This window comes from Oryzias latipes, chromosome 14, assembly GCF_002234675.1.
Source record: "Oryzias latipes chromosome 14, ASM223467v1".
In the NCBI taxonomy this organism is placed as follows: Eukaryota; Metazoa; Chordata; class Actinopteri; order Beloniformes; family Adrianichthyidae; genus Oryzias; species Oryzias latipes.
This window is the reverse complement of record NC_019872.2, coordinates 15,544,400-15,555,579: the sequence shown is the minus strand read 5'-3', so window position 1 is coordinate 15,555,579 and position 11,180 is coordinate 15,544,400. Positions and strand designations below refer to the sequence as shown.

The 11,180-nt window shown below is 37.7% G+C and overlaps 2 protein-coding genes across 3 annotated transcripts; one reads left to right on the top strand and one right to left on the bottom strand.

Annotated features, from left to right (window-relative positions):
* Positions 1–764: 764 nt before the first annotated feature.
* On the bottom strand, positions 765–6,170 carry taf6 (TATA-box binding protein associated factor 6). The gene is made up of 15 exons (XM_004076464.4): positions 5,968–6,170; positions 4,286–4,443; positions 4,128–4,214; positions 3,876–4,029; positions 3,722–3,778; positions 3,512–3,631; positions 3,284–3,405; positions 3,077–3,154; positions 2,870–2,971; positions 2,605–2,787; positions 2,350–2,424; positions 2,143–2,268; positions 1,866–2,039; positions 1,567–1,758; positions 765–1,316 (listed from the first exon to the last, which is right to left on the bottom strand). The coding sequence occupies exons 2-15, from the start codon at positions 4,439–4,441 to the stop codon at positions 1,026–1,028; spliced, it is 1,917 nt and encodes a 638-aa protein (XP_004076512.1). The 5' UTR covers positions 4,442–4,443; positions 5,968–6,170; the 3' UTR covers positions 765–1,025.
* Positions 6,171–6,235: 65 nt separating this feature from the next.
* Positions 6,236–9,925, top strand: mrps31 (mitochondrial ribosomal protein S31). 2 transcript variants are annotated; one of them, XM_004076463.4, is made up of 7 exons: positions 6,236–6,564; positions 7,299–7,715; positions 7,893–8,045; positions 8,128–8,271; positions 8,359–8,435; positions 8,720–8,860; positions 9,473–9,925. In XM_004076463.4, the coding sequence occupies exons 1-7, from the start codon at positions 6,467–6,469 to the stop codon at positions 9,706–9,708; spliced, it is 1,266 nt and encodes a 421-aa protein (XP_004076511.1). In that variant the 5' UTR covers positions 6,236–6,466; the 3' UTR covers positions 9,709–9,925. The 2 variants fall into 2 exon arrangements, with proteins under 2 accessions (XP_004076511.1, XP_011481879.1); XM_011483577.3 differs by having other exon boundaries at positions 6,386–6,516.
* The last annotated feature ends 1,255 nt before the right edge of the window (positions 9,926–11,180 follow it).

Below are 11,180 nucleotides of genomic sequence, written 5' to 3'. Positions count from 1 at the left end.
CTGATCCTAGCACTTTTCTTCTTTTTCGTCTGATCCAGGGGTCTACAGACTTCACATGAGGCTCTTTTATGCCTCCATTTGGCTTTAGAGAAACATGTTACATCTTTGGATAAACAATTGGTTAGTTGTTTGACACTGGATACATTTTTTTAAAGGCACTTGTATGTGCTAATGTATAAAGTAATAGGCATTGAATTTTTTTTTTTACAATTTCTATCTATATATCCATATATATAAATAAAAAATAAATAAAAGGTGAAGTGAAACTTTGTGGCTCTTGGTTTTTTTCTTGTCAGTAAGAAACAGGAGCCAATGGCTCCTTTAGCATTAAAGGTTGCAGACCCCTGAACTACACCTATAACAGTTAACTTTCCTTCCTTTCAGTATTTTACCACACATGTCTGTTTTTTTACTGCTAAATAAGGTTTTCAAATAGTTTTTCTTTATCTGAAACATGGCAGTATTCCTCATCATAAAACATTCCAAATACTGTATACAGTCATGTCAGCTAGCAAAGCTCATCTCTATTCTATTTTCTTCAAATGTCCAATTTAATTTGGAGATTTAAAAACAGCTTAAAAGACTGAAAAGTAAGATTGTTCGAAATGTTTTCACTTTTTTTAGGTCAAACTTGAGTGCAACATTCCTTTGACTCTTGTCTCAAACACCTTAAAATTACGAATGTTCAGTTGTTTGGATTTACTAATAAAACAAAACTAGAAAAACAATTTATTTACACGCTGGATGTCAAAAATACTTTCCGATAGAATTTTTCATACAAAATCAGATTTATTTTAGGCTTAAAAAACAACAATGTGAAATGAGTTAGAATATAAGCTGAAACACTGCAGATGTAAAATTGATCAGCTTTCAACGGGCAGTAAGATATTTACAAGAGTCCTGTCAGCTGAGAACTTACAGATTCATCTCAATAGACCTTTTGAGTGTGAGCCCTTAGGCTCAAACCAAACAGTTGAGTCCAGTACAGCTGCAAAAACATGATACAAAGCTTCACTGTTCAAGTATCAATGTGGTGACTGCGTGCTCACTCCAGGGGACTCGGAGCGCTCCAGCTTTATTCCTGGATCCAAAGGAGTTGAGGAAACTGAAGTGGATAACACCGAACTTTTAGGCTCCAGAGAGGAGGAGGCAGAGGGGGGCAGAGACACAACTATATACTTCTGCAGAGGACGGGAAGCCGCCAGTCCAGGACCACTGCCAGACTCCACTTTGACCAAAGGCTGCAAGGTTGAGGTTGCACTGGGAACAGTGCTGGTTACAGGAGAAGCTGACTGGGAAGAGCTAAGAGTGATTACCTACAGAAAAGGAGACAAAAGTTTGCTTTAGGCGAGTATTTCATATAAATTTAGTGACTTAAGTTTGTTGGGTTTTTTTTATTTTTACGTTTCTATAAGTTAGTTATTCAATCATTGACTCAGGCTGCATCATAAAAACAGACATCAATGACTTCATAACTAGTTGTGAACATAGGCAGCTAACAATATACTGCTAATATTTAACGCTGTTCTGACACAGCGATACATGTGAAAGGTTAGAAACAAATACCTGCTGAGTTGAGGCGGTTCCTGCACTAGTTGCCATCACAATGTATTTTGTTGCTGGGGGAGATGGTTGTGATGGAGTACCGGGTCTTGGCGACATGAGTGTGAGGGAGCTGGGAACCTTGATGATGCTGGGAGTGCGAGGCCCCCCTGACCCACTCAAGCCGCTTTGTGAGACAGAAAGAGTGGGACGAGGCTGCAAGACGCACAGCAGTTTTTATTACACACACTAATCTGCATATCGTTTTCAACCAAAGTTTTCAATAAATCCCACTTCTTTGTCGTCAAAGCAATCAACTGTACCTGTGTGATTGTTAATGTGGTTCTGTTGACTTGCTGAGCCTGCAGTGCTGCTTGGGTTCTGGCTTTGATTACATGAGAGCACAGCATGGGTCCAAGGTAACCATAGTCTGTTCGATACTGCTCTACTGTGTCTGGCTGAGGGCGGATCTTTGCGATGACACTGGCACAGTGTTTCTGTGAAGAGGTGAAAATCGGATTAGCTCAACTTTTGAGTCACTAACAAGACTGAATTGGTCTCTGCAGGAACAAACAGCAGTAAACCGACATCAGTATTTACCAGTAGAAGGCTCTGAACATGTTCAGCCCCTATTTTATCAATATTAGAGACCACGGATCCTTCCATCACCGCTTTGATGCGAGAACCCTCTACAGTAAGCCGAGGAAGGATGAGTGTCTTTATCACCTGTGGATAACAGCAGTGTGATGAGTTTTATGTTTATGTTTTAAGGTTAGAAAGAACAGAAAGCGAGGGGAGCCCACTCACATCAGGTCCCAATTCAGCAAGTCCAGCAATGCAGCCGTATCGTGCTGTCCACTGGGTTTTCTCATCCAGCCAACTCTGAGAAAAAAAAAAAAAAAATTCACTAAAAAAACTATCAAACAATATATTTTCTTTGTTGAGGTTTGAAATATAAAACAAATTGTGCAAAATAAAAATATAAGGAGCTGATGGGCGAAAAAAATAAAAAGTATTGATTCTGGATTTCTAGAAACACAATGCTTAATCTAAAAAGCCCACCTTGGTTAAAGTTTTGGTGATCCGAGACTGGATATTGTTGGTTGTAGTACTGAAGGTTTTGCAACACTGAGCCATAAGGCGTGCAGCAAAGTCCCGCAATGCCCAGTGGTTGTCAACATCTGGCCGCAAACACAGCTGCTTACTCACAATACAGGTGACCACAGCGGGGATGAGCTCATGGAGCTATGAATAATTAAAATAAAACAATGCACTGTAAGAATACATCATTCTAAATATAACAAGTAGATTTCTTTTCTTCACTTACATATTTTTCCAAATACAGAGTGGGGTTGTCCATTAGAGCTTTGACCATTCGCATGAGATAAATCAGAAGCGCCAAATTATTCTGCACCACATTAACCCGAACCTTTAAGGAGAAAAGAGAGCAGAGTCAGGACTTTGTACCAAGTTATGACACAGTTGGTGCTTTAGAAACACATTGAAATCTGGGAGAGTTTGGAAACACGCTCACTCCTTCAGATATAAATGTGCTGAATCTTGGAAGCATCTGATACAGTCCTGGATCAGTGGCTATACTCTGCAAAGCTTCCTGTGTGAACACATAAAGAAAAAGTCCCATGAATCATCAAGCTGAGGTAACATTTTACCAGTATGGGGGAATATTGGAGCTTTTTTGCTTTTACTATAAAACATCTATACCAACATCTGCAGGACTTACTGCTCGCTTTGCCTCACAGGAGCCAACACAGGCTTCTGTGATCTCCTTGTAGTACAGCTGCTGTTCTACAGACAGCTCATGAGTGCTGCGTGGTTTCAACCTGATCGAACCTTTCTCTTTTCCTGAAACACACGTTAAAACAGGAATAACCCAAATTATTAACCCTTTCTTATTGGTGAAGAGAAGCAAAAAGAAAAATTGGAACAAAATGAAATAATTGATACCGACCTTTGCCGTCAGGAGCTGTTGCACCCTGACCTTTGCCTTGAATCGCCCCTTCCTCCTCCTGACCTGGTTTGACCACTTTAAGGGGTTCCGTGGACTCTGTCTTTTGTTGTTCTTTTGTTGCTAAAAAAGTGTAAACAACATAAAAGGTTGTCATTTTTGTCCTTAAAGCATTCAATTTCCTTTGGGGGAGACGGTTAGAACAGGACGAACCTGGAGGGGGATTTTCTGGAATTGAGGGTTGAACTCCTTCAATACTTAACCAGTGGGCTGTGAGTTTCCAAAAGAGAACAAACCATGAACTTTCAGATAAATCGTTTAAAAGATTAAAAACTGTGATTTTAAAAGGTTGTAACGGTCGCTCTACCTTTGAGAGAGACATCTAGTGGAACTCTGGGGAGGGGTGTGTTAATAATGTCACTGAGGTCGACCTCCTTTTCTTCATAAAAGTGAAGCTCTCTCCCTCCACCACTTGCAAAGCGAAAAGGAATGAACTCCTGAGACTGGAATCCATACAGAGGCTATAAAAGAGACTTTAATTAGAGCACAGAATATAAAACAAACAGGGTTTCCCAAAACTTGATAAATATGGATGTGTTCCAAAATATTTAAACCTTACCTCCACATTTTTCAGCTTGAGGGCATTATCTATATCACTGGTAGTTAATTTACGTCTTTTCCCATGATGCATGAATTTCAAAGCATCCTGTGCAAAAAGAGACAGAATAAGGGATTGTATGCGGCTTCACATATTCCATAAACCATCAGAGCTCTTACCTGCGCGATTTCTTTGATTCTGTAGCTGACCTCCTCACTCAGGGCGACGCAGCTTTCCTCTTGTAACTGCCCCACCCCAACAGACTCTGCCATGGCCTTCATGGACTCGGTGGGAAGGGTGACCGAGCACTGCTTCTGCCGACGCTCCTCCGCCATGGCTGTCAACACAAAGCAGGGCCATACAAAAAGTTTCATTGTAAACTGAAACCAGACACAAACTGGAGCTTATAGAAGTCTAAAATTATATTTTTCATTCTCCATCTTATTGTTACGGCATTATTTGTTATAAATGAGACACTAGGAAAAAAAAATTTTATATCTCGAAGAAAAAGAAAAAAGAAGGAAATATGTTCGTGGACCTTATCTTCATTTAATGAAAACATCACACCTTTACTTTAGCCTAGAAAGACTAGTGTTGTGAGCATCCAGCATGCTAACAGTCAAAGAACTGTATAAACTGCAAGTTAAACCACAGTAATAAAAGTTTCCTACAGTGAAACAAGAAACCAAAAAAGAAAGAAAGACTGCAGGAAGTGAGAATATCTGTGTCAAGTATGGTATGTAGAAAAGTAGTTTTCTAGCAAGGTTATGAGAACCCCGGTGGTATTTGATGGCACTTGAGAGAAAACAAGACATATTTGACCAAAAAACATTTTTTTTCAATCCCCAAAACCCCCCACAACTGGATCAATCGTTTTGATAAACATATCTGCCGAAATTATTACAATTAATTCAATAAGTCTTTATTTTGTTTGTTGTAATTGCTTTAATTTAAAGCTTTTCAATAATAAGCATCTATATCTATTATCTTTAAAACGCAGTTTCACTTAAAATGTGTGATCTTTGTTTTTTCTAGCCAAATATGAGTTGCGCTTTTTGAACGTTTTGTTGTTTATTACTTTCTATTATTTTCTTTTTAATTTAAACGCCTCACTGTAAACAAAACTGCTAAAATATGTATTGGGGGACCTGTCTGATGAAATATTTCAAAAATAGTCAATTCAAGTGCTTTGAAATACACTCTTTGGAAATGACATCGAAAATCAATGATGATTGAAGCACATTATTATTATTCCCGTGACTGTATCTTTAACGCTGTCAAAGATCTCAATGATCCCCTAGTAGAACACAGACATTAGCGCCAAAAGCCAAAAATATAATCGGGCTACGAAAAAGTAAAAAATACTCAAATAGCTATGCGTTTAGACGTAGTTTTGAAGGTCCGGTTACTTTTTTGTGTCAGACGTTGAACAATCAATGCTGCTAAGAACTCGATGTTCAAATGAGTAAGCTAAAGGCGGTCTTCACTATTTGGATAAAACAGATGTCCCGATTCTTATGTACCGTCTCACAAGGTTCATTCGTGTTAAGAGTTATCTCTCACCTAAAAAGCAACAAGAAAAAGGCCAATCGGCTAAAATGATAATCGGTTCATAAAAATGATTTCATACATTACAAACACAAACAGACCGCTCCTCCACAGAGAGCGGGTTAACCCCCCGACGGAACTAAAACGGGGGATTTCCTAAACGCAATTGCAGTTAAAAGTAAATAAAAGTTCTTCCAATTTTAGGATCACTGTCAGCTGCACATTGTTTAAGATGTGCATTTACAAACGAGCGCTAAATTTAATGCAAGTTAGCTTATATGCTAACAACTTAGCTTCTTTTTGACGTTTATACCTGTAAGAAGTTGTCCTTCCTCTTCTGAGTTATGGCCAGGATTTCCACAAATGAACACTATCAGTATTTACAACACTGACAATAGCGTAACCCCGTTTTTTCCTTGCAAATCCCCATTTCTCAATGTAAATAACAAAACTTATTTCCTGGCTGAAGCAGAGCCATCCGTCTGTAAATTAGCGCTAATGTTCCATCGCCATTTTGAGTCACGTTGCGGACGAAATATCGCGAGAGTTGTGGACACAACAATCAGGAGACTTGTTATTTTAAAATAGGTATCTTATTATTGAAACACGTTTTACATTTGTACATTTTAATTAATGTGACGCTCATAGCTTAAAATGGCAAAATTATGAAAATCAAATTTTCTAGCAAGATAGCTTTTGCTCGAATTAACGTTCATACGGAACTAGTGTTTGGAGTAATGTTTTCCGGGTGACTTTTTCTCGTTACCACGGATGAAAGCTCCAAACGTGAAAGGACATTTCAAGAAACAAATATGAACCAATTTATATCCCGGACAACGATTGTGGCACGAAATCGTGTACTGTACGTTCACGAGTCCTTTTTATCAAGTAACTGTGATAATGTTTTCAGGTGAGGAATAGGAGTACTCCCGATAATAATAGCATGATATCGTTGAGCCACAACAAATGTGGTAATACTTGTGTTAAAAGAAAATCTTGACCCTTAAAAAACTGATTATGTTGCTTCTTATTTCTTGGCTTTTTCGATCCCCGGAAGGACATTTGTGTTTTAACTTGCCGGACTGTGTGAAATTCTAGACTTAAATTTGTTTGAATTCAAAACCACTACTTTATTTAAATGCTAAACGACATGCTGTGCTTTTTTGTATTTATAATAACCAAAATTGAATTAGAACTGTAACCAAACATTATCTTTTCAAACGAAAGCCCACATGTCATAAGTGTCCAAAAATGACTTATTTTTAGCTTGCAGCTTTTCAAATCTCCCCGTATCAAGTCCTAGATCTAACCCAAATTGTTGTCAATTTTCAAAAGACCAATTTTCAAAAGACCATTGAACTCATATTTGACTTTTGAAAAATTTTGTTTCTGGTGACAAAATTATATCAATGTTTCTGAGATACAAGTGGCTTCACAATAAGCTCAAATCCTTTTCCCATCCTTAAGTTGGAGAAGAGTTCTTTATAGCTATGATTGTACGTGTGAAGTGATTCACCATAACAAATATTTCTAATGTAAAGTAGAAAAGTATGCTAACATTCCATCATATTTGATTTTTTATGCATTCCTGTCATTCCTATTTTAAGATGCATTAACTGCACTTTGGTATTTATATTTCTACAGAACCTTAAACAAAGTTGGATTGAAGACTTTCTGCACAAATTCAGTCAGATTGTGTGAAAAAAAAGACAATGCTGGCACATCTATAGATAGCCAAACGAAACTGCCGGAACAGAAGGAGGAGCAACGCGTGTTAAAGACTGAAGACAGAGGGACCGCAGACCGTCAGGCAGATGATAACTCTAAACAGCTTCTGGCAAAATCACAACAGCCTAAAGTGGATACAGGAAAGAGTGAGAAAGAAAACCTCCTGGACCTACTTGGAGCCATGAAAGTAGAAGTGACCAATAAAAGAAAGCTTAAAACTATGAAGAGACAGCAAAGTATTGAGTCAGCTGCACAGTATAAGTCCAAGCCAGCAGATATGGAAAGCACCATCAGTATGTTTCAAAAGGCTACAGAGGAGGCGTCATCACAGAGGTACGAGAAGAGTCAAAAGCCATTTCCATTGGTTACTTATACTTATTACTTTTTACCTGATACTTATTTTACTTTTGTCCCTGCTTACAAAAGACTCTGTTGGTCAATATTCCAAATTAAGATCATGTGATGTAAAAGATTTCTGAACTTGTTAATGTTTATATATATTTGTTTTAGTGAAACTCTGAGCCCTGACTTGGTGGCTGCAGCATCTGCCGCCGCCGCCACTCTTCCCAACCGCAGTCGGGCAGAGTCGGAGCTCCTTAGGCAGCTGAGGGAGCGCAAGACTCTCACTGAGGCGCAGAAGAGAGGCGACATGAACAATATCGGGTATGCAATAATTCACAAGAATTACGAAAGAGGCGGAAGGATTTAATCTTGATAAGCATTAGAATGGCTATTTTTTTTTCAGAGTAATTATTGCTGACATGAAGGTTGGAAAGAATTCAAATCGCCAGAATGCCTGGCCTTCCGATCAGATTCGTTTTGACGAAGATGGGCGAGGATACACGCACGATAGAGGAATCACTGGTGAGCTGGCCGGTGTGCGGAAAAGGTACATAATCAAACTTGTGACTTAATTTAGAACAGTGTTCAAAATCATCACTTGTTTTAATAATTTTGTTCTTTAACATTTTTTTAGGAGGAATTTGTTCCAGGCTAAAAGGTTGAACATCTTTTCCCCTGGTACTGAGGAAGATGGCATCAAGGCAGCACTCGGTAATCTGACTGGTCAAATCACACCTTATTACCCAAACTTTTATATTAAAGTAACAGAAATAAGTAAAACATCTTTCAAAAAACAAACAAAAATATGACAATAAACAAACAAATAAACAAAAACAAAACTTGATCTGTCTTCTCATTCTGCTCATGGATCAAGTGTCAAAGTGCATCCTTGTTTCTGCATTTCATGTTGATTCAAACTTCTATTATGTGGCTGAGTTCATATTTTTTGTGGAGAATATAATCAGCTGATTTATACTCCATGTTTTCTGTTTCAGCGAAGCCAACTCTTTGGGACATGGAATTTGCACATCAGCTGTGTCAGTCAACAAACCAAATGCCACGCAATGGATTTGAGGAAATGATCCAATGGACCGAAGAGGGAAAACTTTGGCAGTACCCAATCAACAATGAAATCGGTGAGGGACCACTTTAGCTCTTTAACTCTCTAGTAAGGCATTAGGCTACTATGATAAAGTATTAGGGCCACCATAGAAAAAAAAAACATTTATGTGAGTCAAGTAATAACATTACTTAAATAAAAGTTGTAATTCTATGAGAATAAAGTCGCAACATTATGAGAAAAAAGTTTTTAAAAAATGTTCAAGAACAGAGTCATAAAAGTAGAGAAAAAAGTCAAGAATAAACTCATAGAATTATATGGAAAAAGTCAATATTTTACAAGAATAAGGTTATAAATTCATAAATTATATATTGAGAATTTATGGGATTAAAGTCATAAATGTATGAGCCCAAAAGGCTGTTTACTAAGAAATATACAAACAACACAAATGAACTAATATTGTGTTTCAGTCTATGGCTGCATTGATGGATTAAGTCGGCACATTATGTGGATGAAGGCTTACACCACAAACTTTATTTATATCTTTTTCCTTGTAACATTACAGCTTTTCTCATATTTTTTTACCACTTTATACTCGTAAATTAATAATCTTTTCTTCCACGGTTGCCTCGATACTCCGTCGAACATAACAGTTTTTTGTGAAGGACCTCTTTTTGCTGCGTTTTAGGCCTCGAGGAGGAAGCCAGCGTGCCGTTCCACGAACACATCTTCTTGGACAAGCACTTGGAGCAGGGTTTCCCGCAGCACGGACCAGTTCGGCACTTCATGGAGCTTGTGGTGGCCGGACTGTCCAGAAACCCCTATCTGACCGTGAAGCAGAAGAAGGAGCACATTGATTGGTTTAGAGACTATTTCCATCACAAAGAAGACGTCCTTAATGAGGCTGATGTTTACCTCACATAAACCACAGATGGTCAAAGTGTTTAGATGTGGACACAAAGTATAACCTGCTTTTTACATCATGAACATAAACGTTCTTGTTTCTTTCTGAAAACCAGTGAAACTGGGCTTTGAAGGATTTTTCCTACATTGAGTTTAACATTAAAACTGGATTTCAGGCATAAAAAGCGTGACATGTTCAAACAAATGTATTAGTAAAACAATGACTTTGGTTCTTCTATTGTGTGTCAGATCTCTCATTTACCTGTTCTTACTATTATTAGAGGACTTAGTCAAATATGACGGTGACATTTGCATTCTTTTATAAACATTTGCCATATTTTTTTTCAAACCTTTTAACAACGTTGGAACATCCTCCTCAACATTTTGATTAGCAAGTTTGCAAACAAGGTCAAATAAAGAGAGCTACAGTGGATTTTTTAAATGAATAGGTTGTCAAAAATATTTACAGGACAAATTGGGGGACACATATATATATATATATATATATATATATATATATATATATATATATATATATATATATATATATATATATATATATATATATATATATAAAATTCAGTGAGTGTTCGAGGTTAAATAAACAGCTGCAGGGGTGATTAATGGTGTTTTCCTACATGTGCTTTGATGAAAATAATGCTTTGCATGCAACCCTGGCCTGGAAGGGTCGGATCAGATTTACAGTAGTTGTGTAATTAGGCATTGAACTCCGTACACTTTAAAGGGAAGTGCTTTTAAAGTTAAACAACCTCCTAACAATGTGCCATTCGGGTCCCCCCCTGGTCCAAACACGGCCCTCTCAGCCCATTGTGCGAAAAGCAGTAAGTGACAGGTTGATGTTTGAAAGTGCCTCATTTCCACATTTTGTTTCACTTTTCCACAAACAGAGTGATTGACGTGCTAAGATGTTGGCAGCGTACCCGTCTATTTGTAGGAGTTGTTATTGTGCGACTGTGTGAAGAAACCTGAAGACTTGTGTGTGAACACAGTATAGATTTGTGACACAAATGTGCTTTTCTTTTTCTAAATTCACTCACTAAAATGTTTCTTAAAATAAGCCTTTTTCAAACTTTGCACCTCCAATCTAGATGTTTTCGTTTTGAGTTGTTTCAAGTCATTTAATGGGCATTTTTAAAATGTACAAACAACCTTTGGTTTTACCAGTTTTTCTGTCCACTATGGAATTAAAAAGTCAATTCTAAGGTATAGAAAAATTAGGCTGCCAGTCTAAGTTTAAGCAGAAGACCCTTCTTCAAGGAATATATTGGGCATTGTTTGAACTTTCTGAGGCTTAAGGACAACTGAATCCTCCATCATTCCATAGTGTCTCCATGTCAACTTGGACATTCTCGAAATTTTCAGGGAATAATAAGAAATGTCTCTACAGAAAGCACATTCTTTTTGTTCTATAGGATTTTTCATTTCTGGGTGATTTGATAAACTCTTTATGTCCCAGCTGCACATATTTTTTG